The sequence below is a fragment of the Falco peregrinus genome, chromosome 2, assembly GCF_023634155.1.
Source record: "Falco peregrinus isolate bFalPer1 chromosome 2, bFalPer1.pri, whole genome shotgun sequence".
In the NCBI taxonomy this organism is placed as follows: domain Eukaryota; kingdom Metazoa; phylum Chordata; class Aves; order Falconiformes; family Falconidae; genus Falco; species Falco peregrinus.
The window spans coordinates 122,930,127-122,951,381 of record NC_073722.1 but is presented as its reverse complement, the minus strand read 5'-3'; the positions used below and the strand labels follow the sequence as shown (position 1 = coordinate 122,951,381).

The following is a 21,255-nucleotide window of genomic DNA, read 5'->3' as shown; positions in this document are numbered from 1 at the left end:
TTCTGGTCCTAGTGTTGAATTCTGTTGAACGCAGTGGACTGTAGTCTTTTAATAGTACTGGACATAAAATTTGTCATTTCTGTGCTTAGATTTAAAACAGGTTTGGGATTTCCTTCTGTGTCTGAAATCCAGTTCTGTGAGCTTGAAAGGTGAAACAAAACTTCTTACTCTTGTTGCAAAGTGAGCTTTAAAGTATTATCTTCAGGCGAGGTAACTGGATCCCTGACACGAAGATCTCGCAGGGCTATTGTATGGTGGTAATTACCAACACTGGCTATGTAGTTCATTTAGAAGTAATGAATAGTGGATGTAAAAGGAATAAGAGATGTTAACCATGGAATACATTAGCTTGTGGAGATGCCAGGGGAATTTAATTTGTCGTACATAGAAATTTGAATGGGTATAGGAAAGGATGTTGACATTTGGGTTTTGTATCATTTTTTGTCTCTTATGATATAAATCTGCTGAAGGAGATGGAAATTTACGTGACTGATAATGTCCTGCTAGCTGTGCGCTCTGCTTCAGTGAGGTCGTTCTGGGCGAAGTGGGAACTGACTTTCTAGACAACTGCTGTGGCAAAGTAGTGGTTGCAGATTATTGGAGATACAAACTTCCGATGATATAAAGCACTTCTTAAATAAAGACTGTCATTGGTAAGGATCAATAATACTGTGCTTTGTTTTGAAGCACCTGAAGTAAAGGCTTCTAGCTCTTAACAGAAGTTTTATCTGATGCCGAGAGCTCTGTTTATTTTAAGTAAGTATAAAGAATAACAACAGTCCTTCCATATCTCCCAGTGCTGGAAGGAAGATACTGGCTAGGCCTTTAGTAAATGAAGTGGAATCTATAATTTCTGAGAGCAAATACTAATTTCAGATCGCATTGGCTTGTGCAGGAACTCCCAAACAGGACGATTTGGCATGCTTCTAGCCTGGTTTGGGAACAGTGGCTTAATGCATTAGGGTGGTCCTGTGTGTTAATGTACAATCTTCTGTAGCTCTTCTGTCACCCCATGTAGGGTGGGGTGTGGGTTTGTCCGCTGCAGGGAAAAGGAAGAGGGTTTGCACTCCTGGAGAAGGCTGTTTATGCTGCTGGGCAAAAGGATGGGTTGCTTGCTTGGCTGTTGCTGTAAACATTCCCAATTAGTCATTCCTCGTGTAGATAAGGGCACATGTTGCAGAGGGTGTCATGGCCTGACCCGACGCAGCACTGCCCAACACCTGGTCTCTCCCGGGGTGTCCCTGTCTGTCAGCCCCTGCGTCACGGCGTGGTGGGGACTTCTTGTCATCTGGGTAAAAGCCCGTCCTCAGCTCCTGTGCCACACTGCCTGGCCGCCCAGTGGGGCAGGCTGCCTGGGAATAGACAGTATTGCACTGTTGGCCTGGTTTGCTGTCTCTTGTTGTTGTAGCGCTTTAAAAGCAATGCTTGTAGGTGAGGATTATAAACTGCTGTTATGTGGGTGATGGGGGTGCAGTGCCTTAATGTAAGAACTGGAAGTGGCAGCTCTCTCGTTCCACCCTGCAAAAGCATCCAAAGTTCAGACCTTTGGGGGAAAGGAATTATTTTCCCAGCAGCCTCCTTCCCTTCCAGTTAATGTTTTGAATCATTTGAAGCCTGAGGATCTAAGATTATTATTCAGGCCTGCCTGCCGCATAAATAAAACTGATACCTTACATCTTGAGAATCAGCAATAACCAGAAAAAAAACCCCTAAAGTGGCAGCCAGAGAAGGTGGGAGCAGTGTGGCTTTCAAAAGAAGGATCAATGAAAACCTATGTTTCTGCAAGTATCGGTGTCCTCTGCAAGCAGTGGCTTTGGAACCGTGCCTCTTCAAGCAGCGAGACCCGGCTGGGAGCGCCAGGTCTTCAAACAGCTGGGAGAGGAGCTGAAAAAGGAGCAACGAGTGAGGAAAACATAGCTGAAAATCAGTAAGAAGTGAATCTGTTAGAATGATTTAAGGGATAAAAACATATGGTTCAAGTATCTGATGAAATATCTTTGTTACCAAAATGGAACACCTAGGGGAAGAGCTGTCAGTAGCAGTAGCAGCAGCAGAAGTCAGGGATGCTATTGTTGTATTCTCTATGGAAAAGCTTCAACATCTACTTTGAAAAAAAACCCACAACCCAGCCACCAAATCCTTTGCAATAAAAAAGAGAAACTGTGCTCAGGAATGGATTGGAAACATGGGTCTACCCAGAACAGGGGTAAATTTCTCCCCCACAAACACAGGATGGGGGAGCTTAGTAGGGTATCTGGTGTGTTGAGGGGTGTTAGAGTTGTTAAAAGCTTGGAATAATGTAGAGAGAGAGCTCCTGCTGTAATCCCAACTGATATGCAGAATGCCTGTAATGAAATATCTACTGTTAGCCAAAATGCGTGTGCTCTCTTAAGTAAATAGCGTTACAGCATTTCTCCTCTATTTGTACAATATTTTTTTAAATATACCAATTGTTTGAAGATTTGATACAAGATACAGCTTTGAGCAGCTGTGCTTGGGAAATGCATGAACTGCCTGGCAGCAAACCCCACCTGTAAACAGGGTTGACTTAGAAAGTTCCAGCAAGATCAAAGGTGGCTAAAAATTACTGTTTGGCCGAATAGGAATGGCTGTTCCTAGAAACGAGTCCCCTCAACAGAAATATCAGTTGGGCCAGATGTTTTGGGCGCTGGATACTTCAGAGTTTTCTTGTAAGTCATGGGCAGAGGATGCCAAAGTGCAAGCAGTTGGTTTATGTTAATGTTTTGCTGCTGCCCTGTTGATCGTGCATTTAAGAATGTGCTTTTATAAGACATAATTCATAGTGTAGTAATACGTTTAAGAGTAGACAGATATTGGCCAATCAAGAATTTCCTTCCTTTTTGTGTTAACTACTTAATCATGATGTAAAAAGACCCCTCACTTGTTCAGTAAGCAGTGAAATCTTTTTTTCAGTGTATTTGGTGTGTGCAAGTAAACTTCATCTGCTTCAGGTAATTAGCATTGCATTAGCACAACATGGCAACTGGTGTTTAAACACAAGGTAATTAACTGTACAGTGTAAACATAGTGTGCTAAAGAGCAAACCAAACCCATGAATTTGTAGCTGATCGAAAATAACACACTAGAAATGTTATTTGGAGGTGGGGGAGTAGTGAATCTAGCAACACAGGAGAAAAATATTATTGATACGCAGTTAGTGCTGAATGGGCAGAAGAGAAAGAGTCAGACATTTCAAGCTGACGCCAACAGCATTATGTGCAAGTGCAGCTCTTGTGTTGTTTTTTTGTCGTTGTCTTGTTTTTTCCTTCCTTATAACCTGGAATATGTGTAGTGTTTTTTGTACTTTCAAATTTTGGTTTGCTAGTCTTGCATTTTTACAACTGGCACAAAATGCTGCAGATGCATGATAGCTGATGGCCCAGCACTAGGGAAGTGGAAATAGGGTTGGATACATATCTTCTCTGGTAGGAGTGTTTTCTCTCTCCAAAATAAATGTGGGTGCATTTGTCTAAAAAACTGGGACATTTGTGGTTTGAACTACATGAGATAAACTGTGCCCATAGGAAGCATGGTGCTGGTGGTTCCCAAGTGTGCTAATACAACAGGGAAATGAAAGACCAAGTTTCTTACTGACTGTAACGCTCACCAAGTTATATATACATATGATTGATAAATGCATATCTAAACTTCTGAATAACTGAGAATTCTGACTGTTGGGGTAAATAACTACTTAACCCACAGATGTAATAGGAAAGGTAACTGCTGAGCCCTGAGTGGGCCGGAGGTGCATCGCTGAAAGGGAGTTCTCCATTTAATAGTGCTACTTGGATGTGTCAGATGGATTTTTGGGGAGGGACAGAAGAAAACAGTTCCATGATAAATGCTGAAGCCAGAAGTTGAAGCTGATCTTGAGACAGAATTTTTCCTCAAGCAGTTTGTCAGAAAAATAGTTAGGTGTCAATCGAAAGCATGACTGAGGTCTGAAAGCTGCTTTTGGTTCTTTGAACCCCAGCTGGCTCCCTGACGAATGCAGCAGGACTGGGACTGAAAACTGAAATTAAAATTTCTGGCAGCTTTGCATGGAGCAGGGTAGAGTCGAGCTCCTTCTGTGCAACCTGATCGGAAGCACACAAATGCTAGAAGAAGCAAGGAATAAATGAGTCAACAATTTAGGAGCCATAACATGGACAACTGTAGTGAGTAGGAAGTTGTGGACAGATAGTCGCTTCTGTTCGAACATTACTGGATGAGCTGGGTGGCAACTGTGGTTTTAAAATGTTTAACCCAGCTCATTTTACTGACAGGGTAAGAAATGTTTCATGAACAGCTCCATTAGCAAGTGTAAAGGGTTACAACCTTTAGTAGGAAGATGATGGCAAACAGGTGGCACTGGCTTGCTGGATAGTACAATGTGATATCACAACTGCTTGTGAAGTGCACATTTCTTCACCACCACATCCTCATTCTTCTGAACTGCTCTTTAAACGTCAGCAAGGGCCTCTCATTAATTCAGCTTGACAGTTTGATTACAGCATTTTAACAGCTTCTGAAAAATAATTCAGTTACTGAAGTGGTAAACTTGCTGTCTTGATAATGAAGATAAAGTGCTGCCTCAGAGCCGGGGAGGCTGGGCTAATCTTGTAATTCCAGATCGATCTTTGTGTGTGGTCACCAGTGCCTTGCTTTAAATGTGTGATATTTCCTCTCCGTGTAAATATATGCAAAGTCCACTTTCTTGGTCAATAAAATGCTTGAGATAACATGTAGATATAACTGATGTCAAAGGCAGGTATGTTGGTGTATCTATTACATGTATAGCAGTCTGCGTGCACCCATGTGAGCAGGGATCAGTGGTTTCAAAAATACTATTGCTGTATCAGTGAGAAGAACGGCTGCTTCTGCTAAAGTACTTTCTTACAACAAAACTGCTAGCAGTAATACATTCTTCGGGTATATATGTTATCTGAGGTAGATCTCAAACATGCTCTATCTGAAAGTCTGACATCTTTTTGACAACAGTTAGTGGATGCAGTCCGTTACTGAAGTGTTTGAAGCTACTTCATCTTGCTGTACTGGGATTCTGCTACAGTACGTCTGTGAAGGGTGTCTAGTTGTAGAATTCGGGAGGATAACGAAGTTCTGTCCGTACTGTGTTTTGCCTGCAGTTACTGGACCATTGCGTATCCTGATTGTTTGTCCATAGCTTGCAAAACCTGGAAAGACAAAGGCTTCATAGAATCATTTAGTTTGGAAAAGAGTGTTTAAATGTGTGATAGAGTCCAACCATAAACCATGGTAACAGGCATGATAAAATACAATTTAAATCTCTACTTCCTATAGACCAAACAGGTATACAAGAGGAGGTACTGTCCCACACATGAAGACTTTTACATATTTCTGAGCTTCCTTTGAGTTTCAACTTTCTTTTGTTTAAAAGAAAGAGAAAGCATTGATTATTTTATGTAGAAGGAACTGAGAGTTAGTGAAGAATTGCAGTATCCTGGGGTGAGAAGGGTCTTGAACCCAAAAATGCATCTAGTGGAGAAAGTAGGAAGGTGCATGAGAGATGAGCTAGCATTTTAGAACACTTGAAGGCAATTTTAACAGCACAGCACTTAATATCACCATTCTGTGCTATGTGGAAATATGTTAACTAGCAAACAGTAACCTAGATCTGTAATTTGGAGCGTAAGTGTCTTCTGCTTATTGTTTTCTTGTGTGGGTTGGTTTTTTCCTACCTAAAATTGTGTCAGATTGTTCCTTCAAGATCATCTGAGAGGGTCTAACGCTCTCCACGCCTGTCCATGATTGCCAGTTGTCCTGAGCATGTTTTTCTCCTTGTCTTTCTTTGAATCTATTTTTGCATTTGGTGACAGTAAGAATGAGGTAGTTAAGCAGATGTGAAAGGGATATTAACTAAAATACAGGTACGTTTTCGGTGATGAAATAAATCTACCGTCAATTTCTTTAGTGCAAGTCTATAATTTGACTAGACAGCTTTAAATCCAGTGAGATCAAGAGTGTCCAGAGGTTTTTAATTTTCAACTGACCGACCTGTTGCATGTGACCTATCTCTTGTGTTTGGCTTAATGCTTGAAAATAAGGGTGTTAGAAGGGGGAAAAAATGTGTTTAACATAGTACTGCGTTTTCTTTGCAGACTCTGACACATCTCTGGGACCTGCAATGACAAGTCAGAACAGTAGCCATGCAGAGAAAACTGGTGAAATGTCCTCAAAGCAGTCGGCACCAAAAGTGCAGGTCCAACGATCTGTCTCCCGAGAAACCATCACTATTCATTTCTCTGCATTTGGGAAGGAGGAAGAAGAGGAGGAAGAGGAGTTTAAGGAATTTCTCGATGAGGAACTAGATGACCAAAGCATTGTAACAGCACTTGAAGCCAAGGAAGACCTCTGCTTTGAGCATACCGGCCATGATTTTTCTGGTCCAGCTACCTCGCTTAACGTGGCCAACTCTGCATCACTGCTGTCCTCATCTCCTGCAGTTCTGCCAGCTGCAGAGACTGTAAAGCTGTTGGATTCCCCTTCCACATCCCAAGTATTCACTGCAGTGCCACTAGCCTTGTCTCCATCGTCATACTCATGTCATACAGTTAGCATGTCAGGTGCATCACCACCTGTGGAACAGAAATCCAGCCTGTCGTCTTCCCCATCCTCATCCCCTTCCAGATCAGTTGTCTGCTCTAGTGGATCATCCACGGTTTCTAGTTCAAAGCCTTTTAAGGGTTTAGTCAAGTCCCTTTCAACAGATGTGGAACCAAAAGAACCCACCCCACCAATGCGACATAGACAGTTAATGAAAACCTTAGTGAAATCTCTGTCTACAGACACTTCTAAACAAGAATCTGAAGCTGTGTCTTACAGGCCACCCGACTCGAAACTGAACTTGCATCTGTTCAAACAGTTCACTCAGCCTCGAGCCACAGGTGGTGACTCCAAAACTGCCCCCTCCTCTCCATTAACATCTCCCTCCGACACTCGTTCCTTTTTTAAAGTACCTGAAATGGAGGCTAAAATTGAAGATACTAAAAGACGCCTTTCTGAAGTAATCTATGAGCCTTTTCAGCTGCTCAGTAAAATAATGGGTGACGAAGGTGGTAGCCACAGGCCCAAAGCCTTATCTTCAAGTGCTTCAGAACTCTCGAACCTTTCCAGTTTGAATGGCCATTTGGAAAGCAATAACAACTACAGCATTAAGGAAGAAGAATGTGATTCTGAAGGGGACTTCTATGGAAGTGACTCTCACCTGAATAAGAATGATCAGTCGAAAGTGGCTGAGGAACATGCAAAAGAGACGGAGACCAAAACCTCTCAGTCTGCAAGCACAAAGGACGTGAGTTCGAAAACTTCACTCGTACTTGAAAAGTGTTCGTTGTCTGCACTAGCAAGCAGAGAGGATGAGGAGTTTTGTGAACTGTATTCTGAAGACTTCTCCTTGCTAGAGGATGAAAGCAAAACTGAAAAACCTGCTGAAACTTTGCTCGATCCCGAGGTGACTGAGGACAATGGTACTATGCTCAGTAGTGAAGATGAAAATAATCCGGATGTGCAACAGCCTAAAATACCAGTGAAAACTTTATACTTCTTCACGCTGTTAGTCTATGCTTACTTTATTATCCCTCTCCCTGGCTACTTAAGTGGACTATTATTTGGAATGGCTCTTGGATTTATGATAGCTGTTTGTGTGATTTGGCTTCTTACTCCACGTACTCGTGAATATCTCACGTTGCATAGAAGTATGAAAAAGCGATGGAATACAGGAGCTCTGGACATCAAAGAACCTGAAATACTGAAGGTGAGGTCATGGCGTTTTGTGTGTGTGTCTGTGTGTGTTATTTTGGGCAGAAGTAGTAGACTAGACTTATTCTGAAAGTGTAAATGAGCTGAATTATCCCCTTTTGTAAATAAGAGTAATGTTTTAGGGTCAGGTAGCTTTGGCAGGGGCACAAACGGTTTCGTATCCAAGAAATATGTAAGACTTTGGTGTCCTTAAGGATTAGTAAAAAACCAGAATTGCTTCAAAAATAAAAGGGCAGATGGTTTTGCTGATGGGTTTGAAATGATCCAGCTGAACTACTGAGAGCAAGTAGCGTCAAAGTCTAGTGTGTAAAATAATATTTGTGCTTGAAGCCCCATCTTGGGTGATGGGATATTTTACTGTCTAGGCAGTAATTTGTCTTGTCTGCTCAGTCAAAGCAGATTCTAAAGTGGTGTGTTCAAGTAAAGTGTAGATAGGATATGGATTCTCCTCAAATGTTAGCTAATGAGAATGGGAGGAGTAATGAGTGATGAAAGGGACGTACTAATGGGTTATGTTGTCTGTGGTTCTGCGTGCTGCTGTCTTGAATATTGTACTCATAATATGGGTTACAGTTTGGTACAGTGTGTGCCTGAGAGCTGGGGTTTAAATCAAGCTTTTGGAAAATTTATCCTCCCTCCTCTTTGCCCTTCCCCATCTCCACTTCTTGTACAGATGCTGCAGGTTGCTGTCACTTCGTACGCCTGGCATGTTGCTGTCTGTCCAGTTGTGATCCATGCAGCCACTCAGTTGCTTGAGTGGCTTTGTCCATCTTGTCCCTGTCCTGCCTCTCCTAATCTCTATCTGTGGTGAATTAAAGTAATATTTTCCCAGTTACAGAATTCTGAACAATAAAGCATCTGCTAGTTTCTGATGTGCAGCAGAAGTATTTCGGAATGACAGTGGTACGGCCTTTACTTGGTATCACTTGCTTATCAGAGGATTTGTGAATGCTTTCTTCTAGTTGTGTAAATATTAAATCCATCCTGAGCTTTCTGAAGGTGCATCTCCAGTTGTGTGTGCATGCAGCCACACACTGGTTGCATGAATTTAAATTGAGATGGTATTGGTTATAAGCTGTAGAATGTGTAGTGTATTGATAGCTAATCTCATGTATCTTTAGGTAACTGAAAAGTTAGAGAAACAGGGCATAAACCCCAACTTTTGCTGAATACAGGCAGCAATTGCACACCCAGCCCTGACGCTACCTTGGTGTTCCCTTTATTTTGAATGGTGTGAGTGGTGGTCTTTATTTGCTGTTGCAGATGCAAACTGAACACGCCTGTCTGCCCAACTGATTTATCTGCTGCTTAACATGTACAGATCCTGACAAACTTCCAGTTCTGTCCTTGTTAGCTGGGTGGTGAGACCATGCATATAAATTTGCCTTGATACGTGAAAGCTGGTTAACATCCTGGTACTCATTATTGGCTGGTGTTAAGCCGGCTCTTTGAGATGTTAGCTCTTATTCAGGAACCTTTAAACTGTTTTTAATGCTTTTATCCAGGAGATACATGTTATGAGAATGGTTGTAGGCAAGAAGTGAATTGTGTGGAGAAGACTGTATGAATGGAGATTAATGTTTTGTACGACCTGATAAGTATTTCTTGCGCTCATTAACGTACAAATTGTCCTTAATATGTAAAGCCTTATAAAAGGGCTTTGTAATGCTCCAGGAGTTTAAAAAACAGCTCAGTGCCTGTATTGTAGCGGAACATAATGTAACGAGATTGAGCAGATTGCAAGTTATTATTCCCACCTCATACAACTATTTTCTATTTGCATCTGTCAAAATGAGCACTGGACAGTTTAGATCCTCTGAGAAATGACATAAAGACTTAGTCTGTAACAAAATTCACATGAATGTAGGAAAAGCAAACTTGATGCTTTTGCATAAGATGTTATCTTCAGAACTTGTTGGTCTTGTATTCTGGCCTGGCCTGTTTTCATGTCATTATGATAAATGCTATGAGTAAGATTCCTTTATGGGGCTCGGGCAGTTGGGATTCTGCCAGACTGCTGTCAAGCTATTTTTGTACAAGTATGTGTGCATTCTCCCCCATGTAAATATTATTTGAGAAGTTTGCATTTCCCTGGTTTCAAGAACGTGTGGAAAATTACCCATGGCAATCAACTGAAATACCTGAATGTGAAGTCTCCCCCAAAATTGTTCCTTTGCAATGTGAAAGAATAAAACACTTGTGCTGGTTAGTGTGTGCTTCTGTAGATTTCTGTGCTTACTTTACTCAGATGTCTTTGGTATTGGAAGGAGAACATCCCCCTAACCAGAAAACGCACACAAAACCGCAGCATCTTCAGTGTATGTTTTCTTATCTTCTTATTCCCTTAGTTTTCAGTTCTCTGGCTTCCTCTTTTTTTTTTTTTTTTTTTTTTTTTTTTTTTCCTTCCTCTGCCCACTGTTGTTTTTTTCTTCTGTAATGCATTAGTCTTTTGTAACATATTGGCCTTCTCAGGTGTGCATTCCCTTGGGTTGTGCTGGCTGATACAAAAAGTTCCAAGTAACAGCTAAGATAGAAATGATAAATTTACCCTTTCTATGAGAAAGAACTTCGATGGGAGGGCTGTTTGATTTGAGGGATTGACAGTGCCTGCTGCAGAAGCAAAGCTCTCTGAGCCCCAGCCGTACAGAAAGAGGTGGCTTTTCACAGCATGCTGTTCCTGAGTATCACACAAGGGATTTCATGTTTGGTGGTGGCCTCTGGTAGACACAGGTGTCTTCCTGTTAAGGTGATGGTCACTTCTGCCTACTTTAGACCTTTTTTATCTTTAAGATTCCCCATCAATAAAAGCTTGGGAAACTGCATTACATTTTTCCTCATTTATCAAGGAAAATACTATTGAAGTATTATAAAGTAGTGATAATGAAAGAGGGATACTGATACAACTAGTGGGGTCTGAGGGATCAACAGTCTTTCAAGAATTTTGGTGCTGGAGCATTTGATTATATCATTTAATGATAAAATGGGTATTACTGATCTCTCAATATCACTAAGAAGCTCTGGGGGCAGTTTTAATCCAGATTTTGGCTTGTGTCGTAAATTTGACTTGCTGATTCTTTTATTTATGTATTTGAAAATATCATAGCAGTGATATTTTATATTTTTATATATATATATATATAACATTTTTATTTTCACTTGAAGGCTTGATCTCTGCCCCCAGCTTTCTGGGTCTTTTGTAAGGGTCTTTTGCAAGGGTCTTTTGCAGTTGCCCCCAACCTCCCTCTCTGGTTCACATTCTGAGATCTTTAACTGAGTAATATTAAAAATTGGTGCTCTGCCGTTCTTACCAACATGTGTTGTTCTGCTGAGCTGCCGTTTGAATGAAAAATTTGTAGCCCAGAGTCATGAAAGAGGACAGGTGAGCCAGGGCTGGCCTTTTGAAGCTGTTCTATGCACACGCCTGTGTTGCCCAGCCCCACGCTCGTGGCGGGCAGTGCCGTTGGTGGCACCGCGGTGGCCGAGGTGCTGAGCTCCTCTGAAGCCAGCTCGGGCGCTGCTGCTGAGCACGGACGTACGGGTTTGTGAATAGTAGCTGTGACTTTGCTACAGAAGCTGTGCCACCCAAGGTTCCCACCAGGCACTTTTCCAGGTTAGTTACCAGCCTGATGGTGAAGCGATTTCTCCTGATCTCAGCCATGAACCCGGAGCCACTGGTGACCTTTATAAACGGAGATCACAGGATCAGTGTAAATGGGAAACAGCTGCGGAGCAGCATATGACTATGGTCATTGTCCTCTCTGAATTACTAAATTTCTTATTTTAACAACTTCACTAGTACAAAAAAGACCCATCATACAGTCACTCCTCTCCTGCACAAAGAAACGCATTGTTGTTTCAGGAGTTTGGGAAAATATATTGGTTGCTAGCACATTATGGTAACATAACTTCTCTGTTTAGATGCATTGCAAAACGGTTTCTGTAGGCTGGGAATCTTTTGTTCCAATTTCTTTTTGCAAAGAGAGGGGTGGAGGTATTTCTGCTAAAATTGTTCTTAAAATACAGGAATGAGTTTTGGAGCTTCTTGGATAACCTTCTCAATGTTGTTTTTTTTTTTTTTTAAGCTAAATGAAACAATTTACAAAACTGAAAACTGCTGAAGTGAAAAGGTAATGGTATAATTTTCCCCTTTAACATTGTTAGATATATGAGGGGAAAAAATTCCTGCAGCTGGCACACATCTTCAGATTCATTAATAGACTAGAAGAAGCATCATTTGGTGAAGTACTAACATTTGACTCTCAGCCATGCAGTGTTTCCCTGTGTTAGAAAAAGAACCTGGAAGTTGAGTGCAAAAAAGCAGCAGTGCATCCTTAGAAATTGGGAAACTAAAAGTTTAGGGACAAGGAGGTTTGCAGTAATGTGGTATCTCTGTCATCCTGTTGGCTAGGTACTGTCTGACAATAAAACCCAAATCTTTGAATTTAAACTTCTTTATGTTTTGGGGTTTTGGGCTGTGCCTCAAATACATGAAGCAGCAATCTCTTCCTTGTAAACAAATCTCTACGTAGGCTGCTGTTCTAGATGATAAATGTACTTCTGTTCAGTTGGTTCTAGATTTTGAATGTTCAATACTGTAGACAGCCAGAAATTGTTGTTAAAAGTTTTGGACAAATGATTCTTCAGCTGCTATAACCCGATGGCTGTGGTATGAGAAGCAGGGTTTGTGCGGGCAGGCGCCGGGCAGGGTTTGAGAGCTGTGTGTTCGGCAGATTACGCAGCTAATCCATTTGTTTGAAGTGGAAAGCCTGGGCGCATGGTAGGGATCAGAAAAGCAGGTGGGACTTTCCAGGGCTCCTGAATGCTTAAGCAGAATGGGAATATACAAACTGAGGAAGCACAGAGATTCTCTTCTGTTTATTTTTGTCCTTTAAATCCAGTGTGTCTTGCTGCTGCTGGGAAGAAGGTGGGAATCTTCAAAAGGACCTTGTCTCTGTTGTTTCATTATGTAGGGCAAGGAAATCTGGCAGAAAGGCCGATACCGGCACTGTTAGAGAAGAGACAGGGTAGGAAAGGTGCTGCTCTAGCGGGTGATGTTGTCATGGATGAATTCAGACCCCTGTGCTACCAGAGATTCACTGGACTTGGTTAAGTCACTTAATATGTGGCTGGCTCCTTTTTATCGCAGATGGCTAGCTCAGTGTGTGCTGGAGGGATAAAATTAAATGTGACTCTAAGGGTGTTGGGTAACGGTCTTATAGCTGCTGGGAAGGTACAGCAACGTTTGTGTGTCTGACGTGTGTCCCAAGGTGTTCCAGTCATCTCCACTCTTCATCTTTAAAGCTATGTTCATGGATTTTTTTACTTCTTACTATGGTACATGGCTGTCAAGGGAGTGATGTATAAATCGCTTCTTGTTATCACTGCGTGTCCTCTGCTCAGCTCAAGTGCTGGTGCCAGAAACTCCAGCCAGTTCAGTCTCAAGCAGGACATTAAAGAAACTTCCAAGTGTGCTCTGACCTTCCTTCTTGGGTATCTTGTATACCCGGAGGTTTCAACCCTCCTACCGAAAATAACATCATAGCTTATTACGGTTACAAGAAGAGCTTGTGTGGCTAAGCTTCATACAAAGATCTACTTGCCGAGTGTCCCTTTCCCTTTGTGGCAGCTCGTGTGATCCTCGGCCGAACCACCTTGCAGAAGGCGGCACTAAACTTTGGAGGCAGCACATTTTCATCTGTACGCTTGCCCGGCTGCAGGCTCCAGACTTCGGAGTCTGAGCTAGAAATAGTTTGGAGATCTGACCCAGGGAGCAGGTGGGAGTCTCTCCAGAGATCTGAGGGCCATATGGATATTCCAGTTCTGCAGAGTGAATGGTTCACGGTGCTTTTAGGCAACTCACGTGATGTCCTTGTGCTTCAGTAAGTCCAGCTGGAGTTCCTGGCTGAAAATTAATTGCTGTCTGCTCAAAGATGTCTTGGCTTGATAATTTCTAGGAAGGAAACGGGATGTGCTCAAACATACATGAACCCTGCTGTGCAGAGCCTTGACTGTTTATAGAAGACTCTTCCTCATGCATTGTATTTCCTATATGGTAGTTGTATATAACCCTGTGTAAGCAAAAGAACCCAAACACAAAGCTCCTTCAAAGAGCATGTGTCGGTGGAGGTATTTCTGTTAATAAAAGAGGTAGTGTGCTTTGGAGCCGAGCAAAGATGATTGTCGTAATCTTTCCTGGATGTAAAAGAAATGCTAATTTATCTAGGTTTTTCAGGGTTTATAGTGAAAACAGAGCTTAGATGTTGGGGCAAGCAAAGCATAGATATCACTGTTACTATGGCACCTAAGAAAGTTTATGCTGTTTATTCTGAGAAACTGTATGGCAGTGGAGTAAATGAGCATTAAAATTTACATTTCTCTTTCTGAGTGGAAAATTCTTTAATAAGTTAAAATGTTGCAGTAATTTCTGGGATGTTTTGCATAAAGTAGTTAATTTTTTTTTTTGTTTTGAAGAATACTAGGGGTGCTTATTCAGCTCTCCCCACTTCCCAGCAGTGGATGCTCTCCCCCCTGCTATGCTCTTCCCGCCCCCCCCCCCCCCCCCCCCCCCCCCCCCCAGGTCTTTGTAAAGATGCCATTTTACTTTATGCTCTAGGGTACAGCTGTTTAAAGTCTTATCTCCTTCGCTTTCTGTTGACATTAATGAATACTGAGTATGCTGAATTAAGGTTTTAATGTGCAGGTAGAAGTAATTATCAAAGTATGTTGTATGGCAGGTTAAGAGGAAGATGACTTGCCCTCCATGAATGAGTCGTCTGGCGTGTCTTTTGCCCCATTTTATCATCTTGCATTTTCTGTAATCAGTTGTTAGAGTAGTAGTATCACGTACGGGCGTGTTACAGCAGGGCTGGTTTGTTTGTTCTGTTTCTTTCACTGTACAGAAATGAATGAAATTTAATCCACACGTATGACTCCTGTGTGGTGACTGGGCAGTTACACAACATGTTAAATAATCTTAAATGGTTATGATGCATTAAAACAAACTCCATTGTGGTCTTCCACTCAGTCCTTAATTGTTGGTGATTAAAATGTCAGTGCTGTCTGTAAGCAGACAGACTGTTTGCTCTGCCTTGGCTGTTGGTGATTAAAATGTCGGTGCTTGCTGTAAGCAGACGGGCTGCTCTGCCAGCGTGCCCTTACCAGCTGCCTGGTGGCTTTTCCCAGCAAGCCTGTGTCCGCAAAGCACACAGTGTTTCCTGGGGATGAGGTGAGAGAGTGCCGTGTTACCTACACAAAATGATTTAGTCAGAAAAACAAAAAAAACATTGTGCGCTTGGAATATAGTCCTCATATCACGCTCGGTCAGTTTGGTGCTACCTCATTTATGGCGTTTACTGCTTCATTGTATTTGTGCAGTAGGTAAAATTCAGCAAAAGCTTGGAAAATTATTTAAAATTTTTATGTACACGCTGTACATGGCTTTCCCACAGCTGAAAAGCCTGTTAACAAGTGTTTTCTTCTCTAGGGATGGATGAATGAAATTTATAATTATGATCCAGAAACGTACCATGCTACTTTGACTCACTCTGTCTATGTGCGACTTGAAGGAAGCACCTTACGACTGTCAAAACCTAATAAAAATATTTCCAGAAGGGCTGTGTACAATGAGCCAAAGCCTGAAGTCACGTATGTCAGCCAGAAAATTTATGAACTTACAGAGAGCAAGGTGAGTGTGCCTTACTTATATCTGATTTTAACAAAAAAAAACTTGGAAGCTTTTTTAAAATTTTGAAGTCTTTTTCAGTCTTCTAGTTTCAAGTTCTGTCATTATGTAAACAAAACTGTTGTGACTAACTTGCAGAAGATTGTGCTGGGGAGGAAAATGGAGCGGGCTTTAGAAAAATTACATATTTACACAGTAAGGGGAAAGCATGATTTCCCTCTGTTGGTTCAGAGCAGGAGTGAACACGTGGGAGTTCGGAGGATTGTTCCCCACACATTAGATTACTGTGTGACTCTTCTGAAGCTTACACCAAAATACATGATCTTTGGTGGTTGTCTCTGTCCCAAGGCAGTTCAGGCAACTTCGGCGTTTCACTCAAAGAGGGAACATGCATTTTATAGAAACGGAACAGAGGAGAGCGAGAGCTGGCTGGGACAGACACAACTTGCTGTTGGTACCCACCGCTTAGGGAAGGAGATAAGGATTTTTGCAGTTGGAAGAGTGCATCAAGAGTAATGCTGGGATGTTTTTTCTATGTGTTATTTGCCTCCCCCAAATCTGTGAAGAGTCGCCATGTGAAGTTGATTCCATTGGCATTGCATTAAGTAATACATCAATACCTCATTATTAAACGAATGGATTTTTTAAACGTGCTGCATCAATAGAGGGTCTTGGCAGTACAGACGTAGACGGGAGCTGTGCTTCAGCTGAAGGTGGAAGTTAGAGGGAGAGAGGGACCAAGGCAGCCGTGAGGAAAACCTCCCTTTGTTTCCCCGAGCCGCTATGGGAAAGCAGCTGGCTGTCAGCTCCGCTTTCCAGTAAAGGAAGGCGATGGAAAAGATTAAGCAAAAGCTTAGATTACTGCCTATTCCAGATTTGTTTTCCCATAACCAAGACAAGCGAAGCTATCACATGCTACCAGAGCACTTGACTGACATTGGTTCCCCATGGTATCTTGGAAAAATTTCTAGTACTTCCCCACCAGCCCAGCCACATTGGTTACAAAACTGTCGAAGTTACAAAAGTCTGGAGTACCCTGACTGTAATGAACAGATGACGGCTATTCTTCAAGGTATTTACCCACAGTCCTTGGAGAACATGGGCAAGTTCAGCCCTTAGATAAGAATTTTTAACGCTTACCACTCTTCTCATCACTTGCATTGTCTGGGTTCTCTCTGAAGCTACTGAATTCGGAATATAATTGTCTGCCAGTCACTCTTACGGCTTGATTCGTACTTGATGTGACTGTTGCCAACTTCAAACACTCCGTTTCCTGAGATGGGCCTGGAAAGTTGAGTTTAAAACTCAGTTTAGATTCTCATTATCTACCCCATGGTCACAGAAGTAAGGTCCTTGGTTTTTCTGGTTTTTCTGCGTATCTATTGAGAATAAGATCTTCTAAATGAAAACTGAGTTTCTAATCCGCATGATTGTAGAAGTCTAAGCTACTTAAATGGTCTTTGTTTCAATTCCAAGGCGATGGCTCAGCAAAGACTTAGCGATAGCAGTGGATTGGACATCAACCAGCTGTAAGTTAAGAGTCAGTTAAATCCAGCAGATCCAGTATCTCCTGCATTCCTATGTTCTTTATATGGGTATAGAAGCATAGAAGATACAACTGAAAAATAAATGAATTTAATCCTTTTGTTTGTTCATCAGATTTCCCTGGTTCCTAAGAGTCTGGCACGAAAACGGATTTGGAATAAGAAGTACCCTATTTGCATCGAACTCGCTAGGCAGGATGACTTTATGGCTAAGGCCCAGACTGATAAAGAGAATGTGGAGGAAAAGTTACCTGCTGAAAAAGTGGACTTGAACAATGAAGAATCCAAGAAACCTCCGGATGGAGCAAAGTACGCTAGCCAAAAGGATCAAGTGCTTTATCTCTTTGGAAGGACGGGTAGGGAGAAGGAGGAATGGTTCAGAAGGTTCCTTCTCGCATCCAAGCTGAAGTCTGAAGCAAAGAAGTCATCCAGTTTATGTGGAAGCAAGCCAGGTATTCAAAAATTATGTTCTAGTAAAAGTGTCTATTAAAAGAAACAAACCAAAGTTATGTTTTCACAGTGGTAGTTATAGCAACTGTGCAGCCATCGTGGCCTTTACAGACAAATAATCCTAAAGATACTTCTCGGCTCCTTATCTTGGCCTTTCGTTCCCACTTTCCCACCCTGCCTTTTCCTCTCTCGGCTATATACTTGGCTGTATGCCCTCAACTATTCTTACTATTTTTAGACTGTTTTATGTGAATACACTATTTTTTTCAGTGTCTGTAACAACTTCTGTAGTTTTTGTAAGGATGAATTGTTACAGTCTTCCCCGCCCCCCCCCCCCCAGTTGGAACTGATGTCACATTCGTGGTATTAGACTTAGTCCTCGTTACCTGTTCTTTCTTCTCCATCCTTCCTTCCTTCCACTCCAGTCTCCTGTAAACAATAAAGAGCTTTCTCATGGGTTAATGTCACAAGAAAAAACCATGTTACTGTTTAAATAAAAAGTCCTGTGCTAATACATATATCTGAACTAACAAACATGTTAGTCTGCAGTATTCAAGTAGTGTAGTCTACAGTATTCAAGTAGTATATCAAATGTTTGAAATATTAATTTAAAACCATGCTGTGATATAATTTAGAATCTGAATGACTCATGCTTTTCTGTCTTTATCTATTCTCTGGGAAGCTCTTTAAAAATTGGTTAACATCATTATTTCTGGCACATAACTTCTTGAAATGCAAATGCAAAATTAATGGCTAATTAAAATTCTAATAGTTAGATGTTTTTGACAGTCCTTTTAATTGTAACAGGTTATAATTAAATATATTTTTAAAAGTTTAGTTATAGGTACATTTTAATCATCTGACTTTTATTTTAGGCGTTCCCCAGCAGGGCTATTGGGGGTTCTGCCATATGTTATACATATGTGAGTGTCCATATTTAAATATGCTGTTGATCAGCTGAGTTTTCCAGTCCCACATCCTGCTGAGTGCTGAATCATACCAAATATTGACTGATTTGGGTTTAGGACCACCTAAGCACACAATAGTGGAATTTACTTTTACCCTTGAAAATGAGAAAGCGCTACTCTGAATGGTCTTTTTTCAGAATAAATTATATCTGCAAGCTGATTTTGTTCCTTTAAGTGTTTGATCATACTCTCTGCTACTTGACACTCAGGTTCCTTTTCTGTTAAATGATTATTATTCCTTTTAATTTAGGGATTTTGCCAACACACGGTAGGACTGATAGTCAATCTGGAGTTCTCACACACAGCCGAAGCAGCAGCAAGGGAAGTGCAGAAGAAATTGCATCCCAGCCAAAGCACAAGGATCTGGTTGGCAATGTGCGGCAGAAAATGCTTCTGGACTACAATATTTATATGGCAAAATGTGTTCCACACGAGAAGAAAAGCCCTTCAGGTAGTCCGGTACTCAGTGCAGATAGCAGCCCTACAGCTGTGAAAAAGGTAATACTTCTCCCCTGAAAGATGTGTCGGAGGTGGTGATGTATTTTATCTTGTTAACTGCTACTTTAAGGATCAGTTATGTAGAAAAAAAAATTAATTTCTTTAACTACAGGTTGGACCTAAACTTTTTATAAAGTCAGTGTGAGTTTTCATGCTTGCCAGTTCCCTGTTGACCACAGTTTCTTCTTAATGTAATATACAAGTTTTCCATTTATTTTAGTTTGATTTCTTATCTCCCAAGAACACCTGTGTTTTTTCTAGACTTTGCGTGTCTTGTACCGAAAAGATTGTACAGCTGAAGGAAATACGGCTGTAAATTTTTTTCATTAGGAATGCACAGGTGTGTTCTAAAAAACATTGGTCCCAAAAGAGCTTGTATCTTATGCTTAAGATTAAAACAAAACAAACAAAAGATCAAACAAAATTCCACAAATGTCATTTGCCAGTAGTAGTAAAAAGCTAAGTTTTTCTGTGTATATTCTGAAGTAGACTGAACTAAAAGTCTATTTTTGAGGTCTTGGCTTGTTAAAAACATTTAAGTGGAATTTTTAGTACTTGGTAGTAAAATTGATCTTCATTTTCTGCTGCTTGTGTGGAGCTGAAGACCCTCTGCAGTTCCTCAGTGCATCTGAGCACCTGATTGGGACAGAATTGTCATGTAACACAAGTATGAGTTGGATGCTGTCTGTAGCAGTTTTTCAGTGCAGATACTACGCTATAAAATCTGTTTTCAGCCCCACGTCTGGCTTGGCTCATGCACTCTGGATCACTTGAAGCTGTGCTCTTTGTGCTGGACCTGAGAACTGTGTTTCTGTTGCATGCTTCAGGAAGCCCTTAACCTCTTCGGTTCTTCTCAAGAGTGATTCCTGGCCCTGTTGCCATGAATAGAGTTAGGAATTTGCCTTCAGGATGTATCTGATGGTCCTCTGGCTGCGGCTTTGGTGACAGTGGGACAGTGTTTACTCCAGTGTATCTGCTGCTTGGGTTCGTTGGGGAGCAGAAGTGGAAGCGGCTCTTGGATGGACTGCAGTTGGATTTGCTGTAGCCTGTAGACAGCCCTGCTCAAAAAGGCACAAGAAATGGATGGATGGGTTGTCTGGTTTCTGGTTTTAGACGTTTTCTAAAGCAATACTAAATGGCTCATTTGTAAGTATTGTGTAGTATGTAAACAGCATAATAGTAAACAATGTCTATAGCCCTGATAGTATTAAAGTATGGCACTCTTAATACATGGATCCTTAGTGTTAAGTACAATCAAATTCATTTAAAAGATGTAATTCATGTCATGCATCTTTGTTGCCAGGCTTTCATACGATGCCCCGAAAGGAGAGGTCATCCTTGGTATACCCTAGGAATAAACACATCTTGTGTTCCTCCAGGAAAAAGTCTATTTCAGCCCCCAGCAACCCCTGAAGCAGCAGTGAGTTTGCTGCTGAACGTGGCACGTGTCTGAAATCATTCTATAAATAGCTCAGCGGGGCTGGCAGGGAACCTGCGTCACAGCAGCAGCTCCTAACGCAGCAGTGCTGCCTGCGTGAGGCTGCAGCCACTGGGAGCAGGCGCTGCCAAGAAACCGTGTTCAGAAACATAGCGTCTACCTGACTGCTTCTAGAAAGCACTGCTTTGCTAGTGGCTTCAGGATTTCTGCTTGTAAGAACAAAAGGTGGTGAATTCTCCTGTCATTGCAGGCAGTTGAGAGATGTTAAATACGTCTTTCCTTCATGGAAACCTCCTGATTTTAATGAAATACATGGTGGCATGTATGCACTCAAAATTATGTCAGCTGCCTTTGCTTCTGTGTCTGTAGTCAGTGTTGCAACATCCGAACAGGTAATACCTCCAAGTATTTTGGAATTGTGCTCAAGTAAACTGAGACTTAATCTCTTGGACCGTAAGCAAAACCTTCAGCGCAGCAGAGGGAACAACATATATCCTGCGTCCTATATACACACATTGGAAGGAAGACGGTGTTTCCCTGTACTTTGTTTATCATCTGTTTGTGATGTTTCTGAACTGGATTTAAGGATGTAAGATTGGATCTTGCTTTGCTGTTTTTTTGATAAAGCAAAGGAAGAGTAGAGTAGCTGTTCTGGATCCTGTTGGGAAGAGCGTGTCTGCTACAGACACATTTAAATTCTGCCCACTCTGGGCTGATCTGCTTTTTCTGCCAGAGGTTAAATTACACACAGCTTTCTCATTTCATTGCCAGAGGTCAATCTATATCTGTGTAGTCCTGTTCACTCTGTCGCATGTCAGGATGATGACAAGCAAGCTCATGTCAGGCCAGCTGATGTGGCTGTAAAGCTGCACTCTG

At 41.6% G+C, this 21,255-nt stretch overlaps 1 protein-coding gene across 5 annotated transcripts in view; it reads left to right on the top strand.

Annotated features, from left to right (window-relative positions):
• TEX2 (testis expressed 2) overlaps positions 1-21,255 on the top strand; it is a 54,783-nt gene that overhangs the window by 17,254 nt on the left and 16,274 nt on the right. For all 5 annotated transcript variants that reach the window (XM_055794162.1, XM_055794163.1, XM_055794160.1 and 2 more), the window contains 4 exons: positions 6,141-7,795; positions 15,284-15,484; positions 17,141-17,477; positions 18,694-18,941. In XM_055794162.1, coding sequence (XP_055650137.1) covers positions 6,167-7,795; positions 15,284-15,484; positions 17,141-17,477; positions 18,694-18,941 — 2,415 coding nt within the window. In that variant the 5' untranslated portion in view covers positions 6,141-6,166. The remainder of the gene's footprint in view (positions 1-6,140; positions 7,796-15,283; positions 15,485-17,140; positions 17,478-18,693; positions 18,942-21,255) is intronic.